Consider the following 24387-nt stretch of genomic DNA (forward strand, 5'->3'; position numbering starts at 1 on the left):
AATTTTTTGTAAGCCGGTTGTGCATCTGTAAATAAGGTCAGTGTGCATGTATTATATATCATTTGAATGGCCATTCTTTGTACTTTATCGTGCTGAACAGCAAAATGTAAAAATAACAACGTTTCTAAATAATTATCATTGCCATATATTTTCTTAGAAAAAAAAAAGATTGTCTGTAATCTAACGACAATTGCTCAATTTTATTCTGACAATACATATATCTTTCTTTTGTGCATTTTATAGGAAATTTATTCAGGTTTCTAATGCCACCTTTATTTTTTTTATCTTTATTCCTAACTTGTGTATGATACGAAACGTCAACATAAATAGGTTGGAAAATCTGAGAATTGCACTCCATAAAAAATTAGCATTTTTTAATCGGTAACAGCTAATTAGCAAACACAATTATAGCAAAATGATTGCTTTCACATGAAATTTCAAACATTTTCACACAATTCACATATAATATAAACTCCCCAAACCTAATTATTAAATTTTTCATGATTATTTTTAAAAAATTACGATTTTCCTTAAAAATTTCACATTCATCATGTCTTTTTTATTATTTCTAAGCCTTGCAAAGATTTTCTGATTGCTTTAGGAAAAAATTCAGTCATTTGTCGACATCATAAAACAAACCAGAAGCCTATATCGGTTATAGTTTGGACGTATCGATTTTTACAAGGCAACTTTTCCGCACCAGCCCCACTTTTCCCTCCACGGCATAAGTCGTGTACTGAGTAGCGCTATAGGAACCCCCGTAAGCACAAGAGGGTTAAGAACAAATTCTTCTGGCCTGTCTTATAACAGCTAAGAATGTTAACTCAGTTATTTAGTTAAAGTACATATTGATAACAGTAAAAGTGTATCCCATCTGCACTAAGCATAAACTGGAAATGAAAAACATAGTGCAGATGCAGAAATAACAGACTGTGGTTCAGTTAATGAATGGCACATAGCAGTACTGAAGAATGCTATTTTCTTCTGGTTGTGGAGAACATGCACTTTGTTTCTATTAAATTACAAGTGAAGAAATGTTTTTGTTTTATAAAAACATTGTCCTTTGCAGGTATTTGGTTGGGAAAACGAAGTTTCACTCACCATTATTACCCATTTGTGGTGTGAAACTGGCAAATTTGACTGATGATGACCTTGAACTTATTGAAGATAGAGCACAAGCAATGTTGTCCTTCAGAAATATCAGGTGAGCACTATTAGACTAGAGTACTGTAGTTGTATTTCTGATAATATATTGTTCCAGGTAGTATTAAGTCTCATTTATTAGATTTTAAAAGTTAGAATGGTTGTTTTTGTAGGACTAACAACCAGAATACTGTGTTTTTACACTAAAACAATCTTTATGCAAACCCATTTATCAGTGAATAACCTTTAACTGTGTGGGGCACATCTAGTTTGCTGAAGCAAAATTTCCTAAAAGAACAGTTCCTCCACACATGCTTAATCTACTTTGCTGATATCCATCTGAGAGAGTAGGATAGGAAGAACGGCACGAAAGTTCATGTTGACTGGGTGTGCAGTGGCTGAAATTGCTATTTTGTAGGGAAGATGAAGCAGATGAGCCCCAGAAGGGAAGATGAAAAGAGTTGGCAGGTGCAGGTTGAAAAGGGGTACTTCCATGCTTGAATCTGCCTGCAGTAGAAAAAGCCCAAGGGTGGATACTGACTGGCACAAGGGTCATAAAGTAGTGAGTTGGTGTAAAAATCCATAAAGGTATGGGTACATCCATAATGGTAATAGTAAAAGCAATAGCATAGCATGAGGATAGACCTAGCTGGTAGCTTTGCAGTGTCTGGTGCCTGTCCAAGAGATGGCAGGAAGCACTGGCTTATGAAAAATCCTGAGCAGATGAATGGGAACTAATGCTCAGAGTAAGGACCCTAATGATACTACAGTAAACCCACCGTATTCGCAGGGGATGCGTAAACACCCCCCCGCAAATAACTAAAATCCACGAATACTTAAAAAACCCCTCTAAAAACACTTGGAACTGCCTATTATGATAGTTTGAACACAAGAAAAACCCTCCAAAAATGCTTATACCTGAGTATTTTAATAGTTTTATCACAAAAAGTGTATTAGACTTGAAAATTATATGAAAATACAGTAATTAGTGAATATTTCTCCGTGAAAAATACTGCGAATGGGCGAATTTTCCGCAAATAATGAGTAGATACATTCCACAGAGAAATCCGCGAATACATGAGTCTGCGAATCGTGAGAACGCGAATATGGGGGTTTTACTGTAGAGTGTAAGTCCAAAGTATAACCACTAGCTGAGAAAAAAAACTTTCTACTAAAAGCAGATCTTGACAGCTTAAATGCTGGAACAATTGAGAAGTAGGACAGAAGGAAATTGTTCATTGAGGACAGGCTTGGAGAACTCTGAACTTCTACAGAGGATGCACCTTTAAAACTGGAAGGCAGTGCATAAAGAACAAAGAGAGGAACTAATTATTCAAGATGTCAGAGTGGTTCTACCAGCTCAAAGGCAGCAGGAGGCCAGTTGAGGACTGGTGACTTGAGTGGGGAACCTCATGAAGGGCAAGGAGATCACCGACATGCCTAGAGCAACCCAAGGTCATCCAAACCACAGCCTGAAGAGTCCAATAAAAAATGACCCATCAAGCTCTAACTTGGAGATCCATTAGAAATCTAAGAGCAGATGTGCGAAGTGAAATATCAGAAAGACACTGAGTATTCTTGTCTGGCCATCTCTGTGAGGAGATGGAGTTTAGGTGCCAATGTGACCTCAGTGCTAGGATGAGTACCACTGATGAAGTTTCTTCAGAGTCACTGGGAGGAGATGGAGTTTAGGTGGCAATGTGACCTCAGTGCTAGGATGAGTACCACTGATGAAGTTTCTTCAGAGTCACTGGGGTTCTTACTCATTTCAGGGATGTTGAGGAGGATGGAGTCAGATCTTCAGCTTCTGCTGCTCAATGGGTCTTTGACTGTACAGTACCTTTATTGTTGTGAATCTTGGTGTCCATACAGACATTAGTTTGCCAGGGGTCCTTTTGTGCTTCCATCAGATTGAAAGACATGTTCTCTGTATCCCCTTTCACCTGCGATCCAAGAAGTTTCTCCACTACATTCAGCAGGTCTGTAATTTGTGTGCTGGACGCTGGCTTTGGTTTGTTTATACTGCTAGGATTTTCATCAGTCTTCTGGTCCCGGTGGCATCTTGGGTGCTTTGTCTGAGATTTTTCTCTATATTTAGATGTTTAACTGATACTGACTTCAGGGATGATCATCAGTGTTGCTTGCAAATTCCACCAAGCCTTGTATGCTTTAGATCAGGGGTCAGCAACCTCTGGCCCGCATGCCACATCCAGCCTGCGAGGGATTTCAATCCGGGCCGCCAGCTTAACACCTGGACACTAATTATCTGACAGTTGTTACCTAGTTTAAGGTGTTGAGCGATCCTTATAGTAAATTTGATATCATGGCCCTCCTCCAAGACACTGCATTGCTGTTTGGCCCACACTCTCCAAAAGGTTGCTGACCCCTTCTTTAGATAAAGCCCTGGCTCAGCCTTCGTTGGTTTGGGCCCATGCACTGCTCTAATTTTATTCTTGCAGCTTCAGATGGCTTCTGGTTGAGAAGCTTCTTGATACCTCCAGCCATTGGGATCCTTGATATATAACCCTTTCATTATAATTGCCAATGATGGGATGATTATATATACAGTGTATATACAGTAAATCCCTGTATTCGCGGTCTCACGATTCGCGGACTCACCTATTCGCGGATTTCTCTATGGAACATATATACACATTGTTCATGGTATTTTTCACTGAGAAATATTCACTAATTACTGCATTTTCATATAATTTTTATGACTATATAGAGGGATGAATGAATTTTTACTTAACATTTCCCAATGTTCTGAGAGAGAGAGAGAGAGAGAGAGAGAGAGAGAGAGAGAGAGAGAGAGAGAGAGAGAGAGAGAGAGAGAGAGAGAGTGTAATTGTCGTTAGTGAGTTTCGGTTGTTGGAAGAGGGATAAGGGTCGTTAGTTGGAGTTTGTTTACGGCGCTGTCTGTCTGTGAAAATGTGAAGGAGATTTCGGTTTTGAGGGAGTCTTTAGTCAGAGCTAGTGCCGGTCAGTGGTTTTGTGTTGGACAGTTTTTTGTATGTTTTTCCGAGAGTTGTTAGTTTTTCTTGTTGGTGTGCTATTTTGTTGTGTGTATATGGTTCTATTTCCTTTTTTTTTGTTTATATTTCCTTGTTGTGTAGAGTCTGTTTTCAGTTTTGTTTGTGTGGTTTTGTGTGCTGTGTTGGTGACAGTGGACACCTTAATCCATCTCCCAGCAACCGAGGATCAGGGTGAGTGTTGTGTGTGGTTATATGTTCTATGTATCTGTGTTGTGTGTTGTTTTTGTGTTTTTGAATTCTGCCACAACTAAATGTGATAAAATTATTAAAATACTCAGGTAGTGCTCGAATTACGATAATTCACTTTTGCAATGGGGTAAGCAATTAACCCTTAAACGCCTAATGGACGTACCATACGTCGACGAAAATTGTCTGTTGGATGTCAAGTGGACGTACCATACGTTGACTAAAAATGCTTTTTTTAAATATTCGCGGAAAAATAATTATAGGCCTAGTTTGCAGAAGGTTTCAAATCATGTGCCTTGAGGGATGCTGGGAGTTCACGGATCAAGCTGTTGTTTTGTTTATAAGCGTCACCCAGACGCGCATGCACGAATTCCCTCCTTCTCGTACCAGACAGCATCAGTGTCGGACCGTGCGAGAGCAATTTTTTGACGCATCCGTGTTTTGCAGAACTTTGGCGAGTGTTTGCGTATTTGTGCTGCAACAGGACGTTTGCAGAGATGTCTCAAAGCCGTCAGGACCGTGAAAGGCGCATACTGCCTGTCGGTAGTGAGCGTGTGAGACGAGTTATAGACTGGGATGCTGGAGAAGGACCCAGCAGCCAAAGTGACCCAGCTTCTCAGCGCCGTGTTGTTTGCCCACATGTGACCGAAGGCGACCAAGGACCACATCCGGTGCCTTTTACGACCCCTAGGAAGCATCGGGGTGTCCTGAGGGGCATCTGTAAATTTTTGAAAAAAACTTTTTCCTTCGCTGAAAAGCCTGGCATTTCTTGAGTCACCTTGTCGTAATTTTTTCGCCATTTTATATTATTCGTTACATAAAGTGTTATACATCAAAATGTGTGCAATTTCATGTAGAATACAACAAAAAATAAATAATTCTTTTAGCTTGTAACAGTTTTGAAATATTTTCATGTAAATCACGATAACTGACAAAATTTTAACATTCGGTTAATTTTGACTCGACCGAAATGCTCGAAAAACGCAATCGTAAGCCAAAATTCTTACATTCTAGTAACAATCAATCATTTACCTTTATTCTGCAACAAACAGAAAGTCTCCAGCACAATATTTCGATTTATGGTGAATTTTTGAAAAAACTTTTTCCTTCGCTCCGCAAAAAATCCTAGCATTTCTTGAGTCACATTGTCGTAATTTTTTCGCTGTTTTATATTATTCGTTACATAAAGTGTTATACAGCAAAATGTGCGCAATGTCATGTAGAATACAACTAAAAATAAATCATGCTTTTAGCTTTTACCATTTTTGAAATATTTTCATATAAATAACGATAAATAGAAAAAGTCAACCTTCGGTCAACTTTAACTCGATCGAAATGCTCGAAAAACGCAATCGTAAGCCAAAATTCTTACATTCTAGTAACAATCAATCCTTTACCTTCATTTTGCAACAAACGGAAAGTCTCTGGCAAAATATTTCGATTTATGGTGAATTTTTGAAAAAAACTTTTTCCTTCCATCCGCGAACGCGAACTCCGCTAAAAATCCTAGCATTTCTTGAGTCACCTTGTCGTAATTTTTTCGCCGTTTTATATTATTCGTTACATAAAGTGTTATACATCAAAATGTGCGCAATTTCATGTAGAATACAACAAAAAATAAATCATGCTTTTAGCTTTTACCATTTTTGAAATATTTTCATATAAATAACGATAAATAGAAAAAATCAACCTTCGGTCAACTTTAACTCGATCGAAATGGTAAAAAAATGCAATTGTAAGCTAAAAAACTTACAGTCTAGTAATATTCAATCAATTTCCTTCATTTTGAAACAATTGGAAAGTCTCTAGCACAATATTTCGATTTATGGTGAATTTTTGAAAAAACTTTTTTTACGTCCGCTCGTTACGAATTCATGCATCATTTTGTGATAATATTTTCTCTGTGTTGCTTTAATCGTTTTTACAATCTGTTATATACCAAAATCATCGCAATTTAGTGTACAATACAACTAAAAAAAATTAACTCATTAGCTTTAACCGTTTTGCTTACAGCGCGATTTGTATACAATTATATACAAGTTTTTTTTTCATTGTCATATATTCCAATATTTATATATGGTAATATTTTTTTAATTTCTGATGGTTGCATACTAAACTTCAGGCAATGAGAAAAAAAGGAGCCAAAAATGAACTCTTAATCTTAAAAACTAAGCGTGCTGTGATTTTTTGAAAAAAACTTTTTTCTGCTTCGGCGCTAGTTCCCGAACGCCGCCGGCATACGGGAGACGTTTTTGTAAATAGGGCTTCGGCGTTTAAGGGTTAATACTGATACCACAATATTATTTGTAAAATATTTTTGAATTTCACGCAGGCGCAGGCAGCAGCGTACAATCAGGTAGCAAGAGAGACCAAATTACAATAGACCAGCTTCTTTTCCTCCATCTCTTTATTCCATCTTCTAGTTAAAAAAGTAAAAGAGAATGATAAAAGTATTGTTAGCACAGTGAACCCCCTGTATTCGCGGGGGATGCGTCCCACACCCCCCCTCGCAAATAGCTAAAATCCGCGAATATTTAAAACCCCTCTAAAAACACTTAGAACTGCCTATTTTGATAGTTTAAACACAGAAAAATCCTGTAAAAATGCATATACCTGAGTATTTTAATAGTTTCATCACAAAAAGTGCATTCATTCATGAAAATTATATGAAAATACAGTAATTAGTGAATATTTCTCAGTGAAAAATACCGTGAATGGGCGAATTTTCCGCGAATAATGGCTAGATATGTTCCACAGAGAAACCCGCGAATGCATGAGTCCGCGAATCATGAGAACGCGAATACGGGGTGTTTACTTTAATGTTATACTCTCACATAAATACGTACAGCCATACACATAAATACGTACAGCCATAAACAACTGACCAAGAAACTGTTGTTTTGCTTATCGAATTGGTAACAAAAGCCGTTTTGCTTGTATTTCAACCATCGTACGGTAATACACAAGTACCGTAGTTATAGTACAAATGAAGTTAAGTAGAATAGGACAGATATATTTTTACATTATACCCATATTTGGTGTGGATAAAAGGTCGGCAAGGAAATATACTGTTGAATTTAAGCTGCAAGTTATAGCTGAAGCTGAGAAAACAATGTCTGAGAAAACAATGTTCAAGCTGCTAATGACTATAAATTATTGTGCATTAGCAACATGGATGAAACTTGACTGTAATTAAAATTGGAGAGAAAGTAATTTAATCAAAACTACTGGGCATGAAGGAACACATTACTGCTATTTTTATGCCGATAAACGATAAATACGTAAAGCTCGTATTAAGATGAAATCAAGCGAATATAGCGAAAGGCATCTTGATTTTTTTACACAAAACAAACGCCCTCAAACGGCCAACATCATCCATTAATGAAAAAAATAGCTAAGTTAATTTCACAATGAGACATATTTAAGTTATATTTCGACTTAAAAACACTTTGTATAATGAAAACTAACCTTGCCCCATGTAAATAAAGTATCTAGAGATTCATTTACGCTAAGTAGAAGCAAGAAAAGTGCTCTGATGGGAGTAAAGCAAAATAAATTTACCACATAATCGATTTCCAAACCAAAACATTGATCGCTGTGATCACAATTTCTGGGATCGACCTGTGTCGCCGAGTGAAATGTCCCATATAGCACACACTTCTAGGTATAAATATTTGCTAGATATACCAGAGAAAAAAGCCATATAGCTAATAGGATGCCAGAGTTACTACCTCTGGAGCGATCATCCTTATAGGATGTCGGTATGTCATCTAGGAGCGAGTGGAAGCCACTACCACAGATGCTTAACCCAAATAGATCTCTCCTCTCTCAAAACCCCTCTACCTAAGGGGTGCCGTTACAGCGGTCCTTCTCCGCTCGCTACTACTACTTCTACCCAGAACCTTCATCCTCTCTTAGCACGCTTTCTTGTTGACACCCGTTGTTTTCGTTGGTGTGTTTTTGTGCTTCTTTTTGCCTTATTTTGGCTATTTGGTTTCCTTATCATGGCTTCGATTGATCAAGATGCATCTTCATCTAAGTTGAGTATTCAATTTTGTTGGTTTGGGACCCGGTTGGACAATTTTTGTCCCGTTTAATACTTACGCCTTGTCGGCTCGGAGCCACCATTTTCGTGTTCATTAGTGGCTGTAGTCCCCAGCCTCTTAATGCTCTCATATCTTCTGACGTCTTAGAAGATTTTTTATATGCTCCTCTCTTATAATGATAGCTTTAATTTTCGCTCGTTCTGACGCGCTCGACTATTATTACATTTTAGAATAGTGGAAAGTGAGGCCTAGCCTATCCTTTCCTTTCTGTTCTTTATGTAGGTGCATTTTTAAAAATATTTTGTTATTATATCATTTCAATTTAATTATGTATCCCTATACCTTTCGTCTGATATGGTAGTGTTATCCTTTAGCCTACCTGACCAGTTTGACTCTGTCGAATCTCGGAAGGTAGGCTAAGCTGGCCTCAGTCTTCCTTCCTACCCTGGCTTCTAGGCCTAGGTAAGGTAGGTTTTCTTGGGTGGCCTTCGTTCGAGTTTTGGATGCCGGCCCGTCCTCCCTGACCAGTTTGATTCATCAAATCTCAGAAGGTTTGGTTTGGTGCTAGTGCCCCTTTCTCGTTCTTCTCTCTGGCGTGTCCTAGCCTACCTGGCCAGGTGTTTACTTTGGAAGGTTAGGCTAGGCTATAGATATTATCTATTTTGCCTTCTCGTGTTTATCTCACTCCCATTTTATCAGACGTTGTCTACATGGCTTCTCCCTTTGGGGCATTTTAGAGCAATGCTCATTTGCCCCTTTCGGTTGAGATGACACTTCGTGGAAGGTATTTAGGCACCTGACCTGTTGCAGTCGCCATGTTTTCTCTGCCCCTGCTTCCCCGCCGTTCCGCTATCCGGATCCGTTCCGGCGGCTATCGTTAGCTCGCTGTTTAGTTCCTAGTAGGAACAATAGCTTGAGCGTCGTTGCCTTATTTTTATGGCGGAATTGTGGAGATGCCGGGCTGAATGCTAATTTCATGGTTAGTTATTAACTAGTTTCCGTGAACTGTGTTCCGGGAAATCAGTCCCGGAACCTTCGTTCCGGCGGCTAGCCCCCCCCTCGGTTGTTGATTTCTGTGTGGTTAATTTGACGAGACGTTCCGGCGTCATCGGAATTGCTTTCCGGTGTGATCTACTTCAGGCTTGGCCTCCCTGTTCAGATTGTACTGGAACGTTCCGCCGTAACCTTATTGTTTACCCCAGATCTCAACTCCGGCGTGGGAGGGAATATTATTACTTCAAGTTTTATTAGTTTAGTCTTTCACCACAGCCGTGAAGCTGTTCCGGCGTTATCTCTTTGATACTCATGTATCAGTTCCTCTTACAGGTGGTTCATTGTCAGGAGCCGGGCTGTAACGCCTATTTGCAGCAACCCTGTGGCCACGTAGCATGCAGGTCTCATGCCAGCTGCGCAGTCGAGGTGGATGATCATCTCGTCTGGCATCCAAATGGCTGCGATGTATGCTACTCCCTCTTTCAGGACGTGATTGATGATTCGGTATGTTAACCTTTCGGCATACGAGCATGAATATTTCAAACAAGTTTGAAGTGCATCTCCTATAACGGAAGAATTTATACGTCAATTCCTTATATTGACATTATTTTCGGTTTCAGGTCCCTCTGAAGATCTGGGTCGGCGGCTTTGGTCGCAACGTTGGTCAGGGACGCCCCTATGTGCTGGCAGAGGACATTTGTAACATCCTGTATCCTATGGCCAGGTCCTGTGCAGCAGTAGCTCCCGAAGTGGCGGAGCCCCTGATTAACAGGATTAGGATCGAGACCCAGGTCCCGCCGGAGGAACAACAAGAACTGTGCGGGGAAGTGGCCGAGGAAGTGGCCAGCATCAATCTCAACGTCGAACCGATGGCCATCGATCCGGAGGAGGAAGGTAGGGATGTAAGTGAGGCAGGGAGACTTAAAAATTCAATTTCTTTCAGTTCTCCTGCGTCTTCGTCTTCCTCCTTCCAAGGTTTCTCTAAGGTCTCCACCCTTGGGGCCGTTCGGGGTTGGTGATCCCCAAGGTGAAGTCCTTAATGAAGACGAAGACATTACCTAAAGTGTCTAAACCCCCGAAGATCCCGGCCATGCCGAGTTCCGCCAGGTCGTCGTTGGCCCCCAAACCTTCGACTTCCTCCCAGAAGGCTACTCCCCCTTCCAAGGGGTCGAGACCCAAGGCGAGCAGGTCTAAAAAACCTGAATTTGACCCTGAGGCCTTCGCAGAAGCTCTCATGAAGAAATTATCTGACCAAGTTAACTCCCAATTCGAGACAATGTCTCGAGATCTCGCCTCGAGTCTAGAGACATCGGGCAGGTATGTTCAGTCTTTGGCTGAGAGACTGAAAACACAGGAGGATTCGCTTGCCGGACTCGTTAATTCCGGTCTGGTACAGCAACAGAGTTACTCCATCCCAGACGCCTCGAAGCTACCTGCTTATGAGGACTGTAACCCTTGGCGTCTCGCCTTCAGTGCCCCCCTTTGCCAATGGTAAACTAACCATCGAAGGGTGTGGCACCTGTCCTGTGGAAGACTACGAGTTCTTCCCGGTGGATCTTGTTTTTCCTTTCCCGGGATACGCCCATTTATCGGAGGAGGCCCTGGTAAGGGAAGACAAGGTCCCCAAGGAAACGGTGATCTTCCCCAGGGATCAAGCACAGTCGGCATGGGTCAGAATACTCTCTGACTGGGAGTGTGCTAATACCAAGCTAACTCCCCACAAGGGGCGGTATACGATTTTCGTTGTCCACGAGGACATTCCCACCCCTTGTACATCTAAGATAGCGGAACTAACTCTGCAGGCTGGAATAGAGGAGAAGCCGATGCCACAGCTTTGTGAGATGGATCCTACATCTCTTCTCTTTCCGGGAGACCTGGATTGCTGGGTTGGGGCTCCTGAAACCTTTACAGTAGGTAGGCTGGATCCGGAGTGCGCTTAGGATCTATTCAGCGAGCAGTTGCCCAGGATTCCGGAGTCCCTGATCAAGGCAGAATATGATCCTAGGTGCCGTCTCAGCAGATCCATCAACTCCGTCACCTCGGCGGAGTTGACATCGGCTGTGTACAAAGACAAACCTCTTTTCCGGATCCTGACTAAGTCACTTCTGGCTTCGTTCCAAAGTGACTTATACGATTTTGTGGTAGCAAGACGGAACTGCCGGAAACGTGCTGGCTGACGCTACCATCCGGCACGAGCCAAACAGGCTCATTAAATCCTCTATCTGGAGTACTAACCTCTTTCCTGATGACGTGGTCAACACCGTCATCAGCGAAGCTTCCAAGGCCAATCAGAATCTTAGGATCCGTTGGGGACTTCCCTTTAAGAGGAAGTCTTCTGAGTCTTCGGGCCCTCAGCCTAAAGGAAGGAAGAGGACAAGGAGGTACCATCCATACAAGGCACCCCAGACCCAGACAGTTGTCCAGGCAGTTCCCGTGACTCAAGTTTCCCAACCTTCCACCTCCAAGGGGCAACCCCAGTATGTCTTGCTGAACCAAACAGCTCACCACCCTGCTGGCTCAGCGGCTTATGTAGCCTCTCCAGTTTTCAACCCCACCTATGAAACCCAAGGTTCATTTCAAGGCTACCGCCAGTCCAGGGCGTTAGAGGTCGAGGCGGATTTCGGTACAGGGCCGGATCCAGACCCCAGTCTAGAGGCAGAGGCTCAAGAGGAGGCAGAGACAATAAGCCCTATAACAAATGAGCCTCCTCAGGTAGGTGGGAGCTTACGCCTCTACAGGGACCATTGGACTTTCAGCCCATGGGCCCACAGTATTGTTTCAAAGGGTCTAGGGTGGAGCTGGATAGAAGGGCCTCCTCCACCAGTCAGATTCTATCAGATCCCAACACCGGATCTGTTAGAATACGCAAAAGACCTTCTTCTAAAGAAGGCAATAAAGAAAGTCAGGCATCTAAAATTTCAAGGATGCTTGTTCAGCGTGCCAAAGAAAGACTCAGACAAAAGAAGAGTGATATTAGACCTATCAACTCTGAATTCTTATATTCAATGCGACAAGTTCCGTATGTTGACCGTCTCTCAGGTGCGGACCTTACTTCCCCATGGGGCCGTCACCACCTCTATAGATCTTACAGACGCTTATTATCATGTCTTGATAGCGAGAAACTTCTCTCCCTACCTAGGGTTCAGACTAGGCAAACAGGCTTACTCCTTCAGGGTAATGCCTTTTGGACTCAACATAGCACCCAGGATCTTCACCAAACTAGGAGAAGCTGTGGTACAGGAACTGAGGTCTCAAGGCATCAGGCTCGTGGCTTATCTAGACGATTGGCTAATCTGGGCTCTCAACGACACCGAGTGCCAGAAGGCGACCAGAAAGGTCATTCAGTTTCTAGAGTATCTAGGATTTCACTGGCTGGGTATCCAGTGGGATTTAAACACCCACAAACTTTCAATTCCGCAAAGAGATAGCCAAAGCAACGAGACAGTTTCTCAGGTGCAAACGAGCCTCTCGTCACACTCAAGAAAGAATCTTAGGTTCTCTTCAGTTTGCATCAGTAACAGACCTACTTCTCAAAGCAAAACTGAAGGACATAAATCGAGTGTAGCGGAGTCGAGCCAATTACAATTTCAGGGACAAAGTCTCCCTCATACCTCCAATCTTAAAGAAAAGACTCCGACCTTGGACAACAGCCAAAAGTCTTTCCAATTCAATTCCTCTACAATTCCCTCCACCAGCTCTGATCATCCACACGGACGCATCTCTCACCGGGTGTGGAGGTTACTCACAATACAAAAAAGTTAAGGAACCTGGTCGAATCTTTTTCGTCACTTCCATATCAATATTCTAGAGGCAATGGCGGTTTTCCTGACTCTTGAAACACTTACGTCTAGCCAGGAACATACATATCAGATTAGTCCTGGACAGTGCAGTGATAGTTCGTTGTCTGAACAGGGGAGGTTCCAAAACAAGTCACATAAATCATGCAGATAGCAATCTTTTCATTAGCAATGAAAAATCATTGGCACTTGTCCGCCACGCATCTGTCAGGAGTAAGAAACGTGATTGCAGATTCTCTGTCAAGAACGACTCCTTTGGAATCAGAATGGTTTCTGGACAAGAATTCCTTCAACTGGATTTGCCAACAGATTCCGGGGCTTCAGGTGGATCTGTTTGCCACGGAATCGAATCACAAACTACCGTGTTATGTAGCTCCGAACCTAGACCCTCGGGCCTACGCCACGGACGCAATGTCAGTAGACTGGAACAAATGGCAGAAGATCTACCTATTCCCACCAGTAAATCTTCTGTGGAAAGTTCTACACAAACTCAGGTCATTCAAGGGTCAGATAGCTCTAGTAGCCCCCAACTGGCTGAAGAGCAAGTGGTTTCCTCTTCTACTAGAGTTGAAACTCAGAGCCAATCAGATTCCTCATCCAAAATTAACCCAAATAGTACAAACTCAGACTGTGTCAGCTTCCTCAGGAATGCTGAATGCCCTAACTTTATGGATTTCATGAAGTTCACGGCACAGAAAAATGCTAATATTGACCCTTTGAACACAATGTTTCTAGAATCAGATAAGAGAGAATCTACTCTCTGTCAGTATGATTCGGCAGTAAGAAAACTTGCCAACTTTCTGAAAGAATCAGACGTTCATACAATGACTACGAATCTCACAATCTCATTTTTTAAGGCCCTTTTTGATAAAGGCCTAGCTGCTAGTACTATTACTACGACTAAATCCGCCTTAAAGAAGATATTTCAGTTGGGATTTAACATTGACTTAACAGATTCGTATTTTTCCTCTATTCCTAAAGCTTGTGCTCGTCTTAGACCAACAACCCGTCCTAAAACGGTTTCTTGGTTTTTAAATGACGTCCTAAGATTAGCTTCAGACACAAATAATGAATCTTGCTCTTATTTGACTCTCCTTAGGAAAATGCTGTTTTTAATTAGCCTGGCTTCAGGAGCTAGAATCTCTGAACTTTCAGCCCTTTCTAGAGAGTCGAATCATGTGGATTTCCTCCCATCAGGAGAGGTTCTACTTTCTCCAGACCAAATCTTTTTAGCCAAGAACGAAGATCCTCATATTAGGTGGTCCCCCTGGAAGATCATACCTCTTCCGGAAGATCCTTCCTTATGTCCGGTAGTTACCTTAAAAGCTTACCTCGAAAGGACTTCTCAAAGATCTTCAGGTCCACTTTTTGTTAGAGAGAATGGTGGAACCATCTCCTTGAATGGTATTAGACAACAAATCCTTTATTTTATTAAACAAGCCAACCCGGATTCAATCCCCCAGGTCCATGATATCCGGCTGTAGCCACCTCAGTTAATTACTTTCAACATATGAATTTTGATGAAATTAAGAAATACACGGGCTGGAAATCCCCTAGAGTTTTTAAACGTCACTACCTTAAGTCCTTAGAGGCTCTAAAATTTTCTGCTGTCGCTGCAGGGAACATTGTTTCTCCAGAGTCAGCTTAGTATTATGTTATTTTAATTATAATTTGTAATTTAATTTGCTTGCCCTACCAATTGGTATACCTCTCACCTACCTGCCTCATTTGTATTCCCTTCCTTTCTACCTTGTTGACTGGGTTTGGGTTGCTTCACAAACCACTCCTGTCTTTGTAAATACCATCCTTGTTAAAATTTTCACCAATTTTTGTTAATTTAGGTGATGGTTTTTTAGTTAGATTGTTAAAGCAATATCTTTAGCTACATTGTTTTGTATTGTTTACTTAACTTATGTAGATTTAAATAATTTTGTTATACTATTTGGATAAGTAAAAAGCATATTCAAAATTAATTTTATTTTCCTTAAAAATTTAGATTTTGACATTTAACTTTTTATGTTTACAAGCTTTTATGACCAATTCTCTGCTACTATTTCACTCGGCGACACAGGTCGATCCCAGAAAAGGGATTTTGACAAAGGAAAAATCTATTTCTGGGTGAAGACCTGTGTCGCTTCAGTGAACCCTTCCTCTTTTTCCCACCCTAGGCTGGCCAAAGCTTGGGTGCTATTTCGGGATGAAGGTTCTGGGTAGAAGTAGTAGTAGCGGATGGAGAAGGACCGCTGTAACGGCACCCCTTAGGTAGAGGGGTTTTGAGAGAGGAGAGATCTATTTGGGTTAAGCATCTGTAGTAGTGGCTTCCACTCGCTCCTAGATGACATACCAACATCCTATAAGGATGATCGCTCCAGAGGTAGCTATATGGCTTTTTTCTCTGGTATATCTAGCAAATATTTATACCTAGAAATGTGTGCTATATGGGACATTTCACTGGGCGACACAATATTATTGGATACAGTAAATTAAGGCATAACATTTTAAAAGATCCATGGAAAAGATGCATATTCGTTATGTTGATGTTTGTATAATACAGTATGTGAATATAAAGTGCAGTATAATGTAGGCTAGGCTACCATATATGTATACGACATACCATAGTGTAGGCTAAGTTAATTCTTGTTTGTTATTTAATTTCTCTTTGTATTGAATTATCATAAGTCACTCTGCATGAACCTCCAGAATTAGGTGATATTAATAATTACTATACTGTGTATGTATAGAGTACAGGCAGTCCCCGGTTTACGACGGTTCCGGCTTACGACGTTCCGAGGTTACGACGCTTTTCAAATATATTCATCAGAAATTATTTCTGGCTTACGACGCATGTTCGGGGTTACGGCGACGTCGCGACGATCCGACGGAAGAAATATGGCCCCAAAATGGCAGAATAATCATAATTTGAAGGTTTTTTTATGTAAAACTCAATAATAATGCAGTTTACATCGTTTTCAATGCACCCAGAGCATTAAAAGTAAGGTTTTCTTATGATTTTTGACGATTTTCGACGATGTTCCGCCACGACGATTTTTCGGGTTCTGACGGCGCAAGAACGGAACCCCGTCAGTAAACCGGGACCGCCTGTATACTTTATAGTGTAGGGTAGGCTGCCATATAAGGGATTTTGACAAAGGAAAAATCTATTTCTGGGTGAAGACCTGTGTCGCCCAGTGAAATGTCCCATATAGCACACATTTCTAGGTATAAATATTTGCTAGATATACCAGAGAAAAAGCTATACAGCTAATAGGATGCCAGAGTTACTACCTCTGAAGCGATCATCCTTATACGATGTCGGTATGTCATCTAGGAGCGAGTGGAAGCCACTACCACAGATGCTTAACCTAAATAGATCTCTCCCTTCCCAAAACCCCTCTACCTAAGGGGTGCCGTTACAGCGGTCCTTCTCCGCTCGCTACTACTACTTCTACCCAGAACCACCATCCCGAAATAGCACCCAAGCTTTGGCCAGCCTAGGGTGGGAAAAAAAGAGGGAAGGGTTCACTGGGTGACACAGGTCTTCACCCAGAAATAGATTTTTCCTTTGTCAAAATCCCTTTTCTGGGATCGACCTGTGTCGCCGAGTGAAATAGTAGCAGAGAATTGGCCATAAAAGCTTGTAAACATAAAAAGGTTAAATGTCAAAATCTAAATTTTACTAAGGAAAAAATAAAATTAATTTTGAATATGCTTTTTACTTATGCAAATAGAATAACAAATTATATAAATATGCACAAGTTAAACTTTTTCTTATCCTAAACAATACAAAACAATGTAGCTAAAGATATAGCTTTAACAATTTAACTAAAAAACCATCACCTAAAGTAACAAAAATTTGTGAAAAATTTTTTAACAAGGATGGTATATATGTTACAGGGAATATGTGTAATCAGGGATTATGCATAATCACTGGGGAATATGTGTAATGACCAATTCCCTTGGGAACATTTGATCCCCGAGGGCTAGTACTAAACTCGGCAAAACTGTGATTTATCTACCCAGTTTTGCCGTGAGAAAAGTCAAATGTGTTTTGCAGCATGTATAGTACTAGCCCTGGGTGATCAAATGTCCCTAAGTGGATTTGATCCTTGGGGGTAGTACTATACATGGCAAAACACATTTGACCTCCCAGGGGTTTGAGTACTAAACACGCAAAAAGATAAATCACTGTTTTGCCGTGTTTAGTACTAGCCTGGGATCAAATCTTCCCAAGGGAAGTGGTCATTACACATATTCCCTAGTGATTTTATAATCCTGATTACATGTATTCCCTGTAACATATACAAAGACAGGAGTGGTTTGTGAAGCAACCCAAACCCAGTCAACAAGGAAGAAAGGATGGGAATACAAGCGAGGCAGGTAGGTGAGAGGTATACCAATTGGTAGGGCAAGCAAAATACAAATTACAATTACAATTACAAATTACAAAATAACATAATACTAGGCTGACTCTGGGGAAACAATGTTCCCTGCAGCGACAGCAGAAAACTTAAGAGCCTCCAAGGACTTAAGGTAGTGACGTTTAAAGACTCTAGGGGATTTCCAGCCCGTATATTTCTTAATTTCATCAAAATTCATATGTTGGAAGTAATTAACTGAGGTGGCTACAGCCCGGATATCATGGACCTGGGGGATTGAATCCGGGTTGGCTTGTTTAATAAAATAAAGGATTTGTTGTCTAATACCATTCAAGGAGATGGTTCCACCATTCTCTCTAACAAAAAGTGGACCTGAAGACCTTTGAGAAGTCCTTTCAAGGTAAGCTTTTAAGGTAACCACCGGACATAAGGAAGGATCCTCCGGAAGAGGTATAATCTTCCAGGGAGACCACCTAATATGAGGATCTTCATTCTTGGCTAAAACAATTTGGTCCGGAGAAAGTAGAACCTCTCCTGATGGGAGGAAATCCACATGATTCGACTCTCTAGAAAGGGCTGAAAGTTCAGAGATTCTAGCTCCTGAAGCCAGGCTAATTAAAAACAATATTTTCCTAAGAAGAGTCGAATAAGAGCAAGATTCATTATTTGTGTCTGAAGCTAATCTTAGAACGTCATTTAAAAACCAAGAAACCGTTTTAGGACGGGTTGTTGGTCTAAGACGAGCACAAGCTTTAGGAATAGAGGAAAAATACGAATCTGTTAAGTCAATGTTAAATCCCAACTGAAATATCTTCTTTAAGGCGGATTTAGTTGTAGTAATGGTACTAGCAGCCAGGCCTTTATCAAAAGGGCCTTAAAAATGAGATTGTGAGATTCGTGGTCATAGTATGAACGTCTGATTCTTTCAGGAAGTTGGCAAGTTTCCTTACTGCTGAATCATACTGACGAAGAGTAGATTCTCTCTTATCTGATTCTAGAAACATTGTGTTCAGAGGATCAACATTAGCATTTTTCTGTGCCGTAAACTTCATAAAATCCATAAAGTTAGGGCATTCAGCATTCCTGAGGAAGCTGACACAGTCTGAGTTTGTACTACTTGGGTTAATTTTGGATGAGGAATCTGAATGGCTTTGAGTTTCAGCTCTAACAGAAGAGGAAACCAGTTGCTCTTCGGCCAGTTAGGGGCTACTAGAGCTATCCGACCTTTGAATGACCTGAGTTTGTGTAGAACTTTCCACAGAAGATTTACTGGAGGGAATAGGTAGACTTTCTGCCATTTGTTCCAGTCTACTGACATTGCGTCTGTGGCGTAAGCCCGAGGGTCCAGGTTCGGAGCTTAATAACATGGAAGTTTGTGATTCGATTCCGTGGCAAACAGGTCCACCTGGAGCCCCGGAATCTGTTGGCAAATCCAGTTGAATGAGTTCTTGTCCAGAGACCATTCTGATTCCAAAGGAGTCGTTCTTGACAGAGAGTCTGCAATCACGTTTCTTACTCCTGACAGATGCGTGCGGACAAGTGCCAATGATTTTTCATTGCTAATGAAAAGATTGCTATCATTGCATGATTTATGTGACTTGTTTTGGAACCTCCCCTGTTCAGACAATGAACTATTACTGCACTGTCCAGGACTAATCTGATATGTATGTTCCTGGCTGGACGTAAGCGTTTCAGAGTCAGGAAAACCGCCATTGCCTCCAGAATATTGATATGGAAGTGACGAAAAAGATTTGACCAGGTTCCTTGAACTTTCTTGTATTGTGAGTAACCTCCCCATCCGGTGAGAGATGCATCCGTATGGATGATCAGAGCTGGTGGAGGGAATTGTAGAGGAATTGATTTGGAAAGACTTTTGGCCGTTGTCCAAGGTCGAAGTCTTTTCTTTAAGATTGGAGGTATGAGGGAGACTTTGTCCCTGAATTTGTAATTGGCTCGTCTCCGCCATACTCGATTTATGTCCTTCAGTTTTGCTTTGAGAAGTAGGTCTGTTACTGATGCAAACTGAAGAGAGCCTAAGATTCTTTCTTGAGTGCGACGAGAGGCTCGTTTGCACCTGAGAAACTGTTTTGTTGCTTTGGCTATCTCTTTGCATTTTGCTGGAGGAATTGAAAGTTTGTGGGTGTTTAAATCCCACTGGATACCTAACCACTGAAATCGGGATGCCGGAATCAGACGAGATTTCTTTGTATTTATGTGAAATCCTAGATACTCTAGAAACTGAATGACCTTTCTGGTCGCCTTCCGGCACTCGGTGTCATTGGGAGCCCAGATTAGCCAGTCGTCTAGATAAGCCACGAGCCTGATGCCTTGAGACCTCAGTTCCTGTACCACAGCTTCTCCTAGTTTGGTGAAGATCCTGGGTGCTATGTTGAGCCCGAAAGACATTGCTCTGAAGGAGTAAGCCTGTTTGCCTAGTCTCAACCCTAGATAGGGAGAGAAGTTTGTCGCTATCGGGACATGATAGTAAGTGTCTGTAAGATCTATAGAGGTGGTGACGGCCCCACAGGGAAGTAAGGTCCGCACCTGAGAGATGGTCAACATACGGAACTTGTCGCATTGAATATAAGAATTCAGAGTTGATAGGTCCAATATCACTCTTCTTTTGTCTGAGTCTTTCTTTGGCACGCTGAACAAGCATCCTTGAAATTTTAGATGTCTGACTCTCTTTATTGCCTTCTTTAAAAGAAGGTCTTTTGCATATTCTAACAGATCCGGTGTTGGGGTCTGATAGAATCTGACTGGTGGAGGAGGCTCTTCTATCCAGCTCCACCCTAGACCCTTTGAAACAATACTGTGGGCCCATGGACTGAAAGTCCAATGGTCCCTGTAGAGGCGTAAGCTCCCACCTACCTGAGGAGGCTCATTTGTTATAGGGCTTATTGTCTCTGCCTCCTCTTGAGCCTCTGCCTCTAGACTGGAGTCTGGATCCGGTCCTAAATCGAAAACCTCCTCGACCTCTAAGGCCCCTAGACTGGCGGTAGCCTTGAAATGACCCCTGAGACTCATAGGCGGGGTTAAAGGCTGGAGAGGTTACATAAGTTGCTGAACCAGCAGGGTGGTGAGTTGGCTGGTTCAGCAAAACATACTGGGGATGTCCCTTGGAGGTGGAAGGCTGTGCAATCTGAGTGACTGGAACTGCCTGGACAACTGTCTGGGTCTGGGGTGCCTTGTATGGGTGGTACCTCCTTGTCCTCTTTCTACCTTTAGGCTGAGGGCGCGAAAACTCAGAAGACTTCCTCTTGAAAGGAAGTCCCCAACGAATCCTAAGGTTTTGATTGGGCCTGGAGGCCTCGCTGATGACGGAATTAACCACGTCCTCATGAAAGAGGTTAGTACCCCAGACAGAAGATTTAATGAGCTTGTTCGGCTCGTGTCGGATGGTAGCGTCAGCCAGCACATGTTTCCGGCAGTTCCGTCTTGCCACCACAAAATCGTATAAGTCACTCTGGAACGAGGCCAGAAGTGACTTAGTCAGGATCCTAAACAGAGGTTCGTCCTTGTATACAGCAGATGTCAACTCCGCCGAGGTGACGGAGTTGATGGACCTGCTGAGACGGCACCTAGCATCATACTCTGCTTTAATCAGAGACTCCGGAATCCTGGGCAACTGCTTGCTGAAAAGATCCGAAGTGCACTCCGGATCCAGCCTACCTACAGTGAATGTTTCAGGAGCCCCAACCCAGCAATCCAGGTCTCCCGGAAAGAGAAGAGATGTAGGATCCGTCTCACGAAGCTGTGGCATCGGCTTCTCCTCTGTTCCGGCCTGAAGAGTCAGTTCTGCTATCTTGGATGTACAAGGGGTGGGAATGTCCTTGTGGACCACGAACATCGTATACCGCCCCTTGTGTGGAGTCAGCTTAGTGTTAGCGCACTCCCAGTCAGAGAGAATTCTGACCCATGCCGACTGCGCTTGATCCCTGGGGAAGATCACCGTCTCCTTGGGGACCTTGTCTTCCCTCACCAGACCTTCCTCCGATAAATGGGCGTATCCCGGGAAAGGAAAAACAAGATCCGCTGGGAAGAACTCGTAGTCTTCCACAGGGCGGGTGCCACAACCTTCAATGGTTAACTTACCATTCGCAAAGGGAGCATTAAAGGCGAGACGCCAAGGGTTACAGTCCTCATAAGCAGGCAGCTTTGAGACGTCCGGGATGGAGTAACCCTGCTGCTGTACCGGACCGGAACTAACTAGTCCGGCAAGCGACTCCTCCTGAGTTTTCAGTCTCTCAGCCAAAGACTGAACGTACTTGCCTGATGTCTCAAGACTTGAGGCGAGATCTCGAGACATCGTCTCAAATAGGGAGTTGACCTGCTCAGACAACTTTTTCATCAGAGCTTCTGCGAAGGCCTCAGGGTCAAAATCAGGTTTTTTAGACCTGCTCGCCTTGGGTCTCGACCCCTTAGAAGGGGGAGTAGCCTTCTGGGAGGAAGTCGAAGGTTTGGGGGCCAACGACGACCTGGTGGAACTCGGCACGGTCGGGATTTTCGGGGGTTTGGACACTTTAGGTAAAGTCTTCGTCTTCATTAAGGACTTCACCTTGGGGATCACCGACCCCGAACGGGCCCCAAGGGTGGAGACCTTAGAGAAACCTTGGAAGGAGGAAGACGAAGACGCAGGAGAACTAAAAGACATTGAATTTTTAAATCTACCTGCCTCACTTACATCCCTACCTTCCTCCTCCGGATCGATGGCCATCGGTTCGACGTTGAGATTGATGTTGGCCACTTCCTCGGCCACTTCCCTGCACAGTTCTTGTTGTTCCTCCGGCGGGACCTGGGTCTCAAGCCTAATCCTGTTGATCAGGGGCTCCGCCACTTCGGGGGCTACTGCTGCAGAGGACCTGGCCATAGGGTACAGGATGTTACAAATGTCCTCTGCCAGTACATAGGGGCATCCCTGACCAACGTTGCGACCGAAGCCGCCGACCCAGATCTTCAAGGTAGCAAGAGATGAGGCTTGGCGGGACCGAGGGACCTGAAACCGGATATAATGTCAATATAAGGAATTGACGAATAAATTCTTTCGTTATAGAAGGTATACTTCGAAGCTGTTTGCAATATTCATGCGCGTATGTCAAAAGGTTAATGTACCGAATCATCAATCACATCTTGATAAAGGGCGTAGCATACATCGCAGCCATCTGGATGCCAGACGAGATGATCTTCCACCTCGACTGCGCAGCTGGCATGCGACCTGCATGCTACGTGGCCACAGGGTTGCTGAAGATAGGCATTACAGCCTGGCTCCTGACAATGAACCACCTGTAAGAGGAATTGATACATGAGTATCAAGGAGATAGCGCCGGAACAACTTCACAGCTGTGGTAAAAAACTAAACTAATAAAACTTAAAGTAATAATATTCCCCCCCATGCCGGAGTTGAGAACTGGGGTAAACAATAAGGTTACGGCGGAACGTTCCAGTACAATCTGAACAGGGAGGCCAAGCCTGAAGTCGATCACACCGGAAAGCAATTCCGATGACGCCGGAGCATCTCGTAAATTAACCACACAGAAATCAACAACCGGGGAGGGCTAGTTGCCAGAGTGAAGGTTCCGGGACTGATTTCCCGGAACACCACTCACGGAACTACATAATAATTAACACTGAAAATAGCATTCAGCCCGGCATCTCCACAATTCCGCTGTAAACAGAAGGCAACGACGCTCAAGCTATTGTTCCTACTAGGAACTAAACAGCGAGCTAACGATAGCCGCCGGAACGGATCCGGATGGCGGAACGGCGGAGAAGCAGGGGCAGAGAAAACATGGCGACTGCAACAGGTCAGGTGCCTAAACACCTTCCACAAAGCGTCATCTCAACCGAAAAGGGCAAATGAGCGTTGCTCTAAAATGCCTCAAAGGGAGAGCCAGTTAGACCACGTCTGATAAAATGGGAGTGAGATAAACACAGGAAGGCGAAATAGATAATAATAATATCTATGGCCTAGCCTAACCTGCCGAAGTTAACACCTGGTCAGGGAGGCTAGGACACGCCAGAGAGACGAACGAGAAAGGGGCGCTAGCACCAAACCACACCCTCCGAGATTTGATGAATCAAACTGGTCAGGGAGGACGGGCATGCACCCAAAACTCGAACGAAGGCCACCCAAGAAAACCTACCTTACCTAGGCCTAGAAGCCAGGGTAGGGAGGAAAACTGGCGCCAGCCTAGCCTACCTTCCGAGATTCGACAGAGCCGAACTGGTCAGGTAGGCTAACATAAAACACTACCCAAAATCAGACGAAAGGATATGGATACATAATCAAATTGAAATGATATAATAACAAAATATTTTAAAAATGCACCTACATAAAGAACATGAAGGAAAGGCTAGGCTAGGCCTCACTTCCTACTATTCTAAAATATAATAACAGTCGAGCGCGTCAGAACTTGCGAAAATTGAAACTATCATTATAAAAGAGGAGCATATATAAATAATCTTCAAACGTCCAAGACGACAGAAGATATGAGAGCATTATGAGGCTGGGGACTACAGCCACGAGCGAACACGAAAATGGCGGCTCCGAGCCGACCAGGCGTAAGTAATTAAACGGGACATAATTAGTCCAACCGAGTCCCAAAACAACAAAATTGAATACTCAACTTAGATGAAGATGTGTCCTGATCAATCGAAGCCATAGTGAAAATCCAGAAAGCCAAAATAAGGCAAAAGGAAGCAAAAATAACACAAACGAAAACGACGAGTGTTAACGTGAAAGCGTGCTATGAGAGGATGGTGGTTCTGGGTAGAAGTAGTAGTAGCGAGCGGAGAAGGACCGCTGTAACGG

General features: G+C 42.8%; 1 protein-coding gene across 1 annotated transcript in view; it reads left to right on the forward strand.

The window, feature by feature from the left end:
* The window catches only part of Pex12 (peroxin 12), a 223523-nt gene extending 222315 nt beyond the window's left edge, over positions 1-1208 (forward strand). Inside the window, exon 6 of the mRNA XM_067119193.1 lies at positions 1070-1208. Coding sequence (XP_066975294.1) covers positions 1070-1208 — 139 coding nt within the window. The remainder of the gene's footprint in view (positions 1-1069) is intronic.
* The last annotated feature ends 23179 nt before the right edge of the window (positions 1209-24387 follow it).

This window comes from Macrobrachium rosenbergii, chromosome 16 (assembly GCF_040412425.1).
Source record: "Macrobrachium rosenbergii isolate ZJJX-2024 chromosome 16, ASM4041242v1, whole genome shotgun sequence".
NCBI lineage: Eukaryota > Metazoa > Arthropoda > Malacostraca > Decapoda > Palaemonidae > Macrobrachium > Macrobrachium rosenbergii.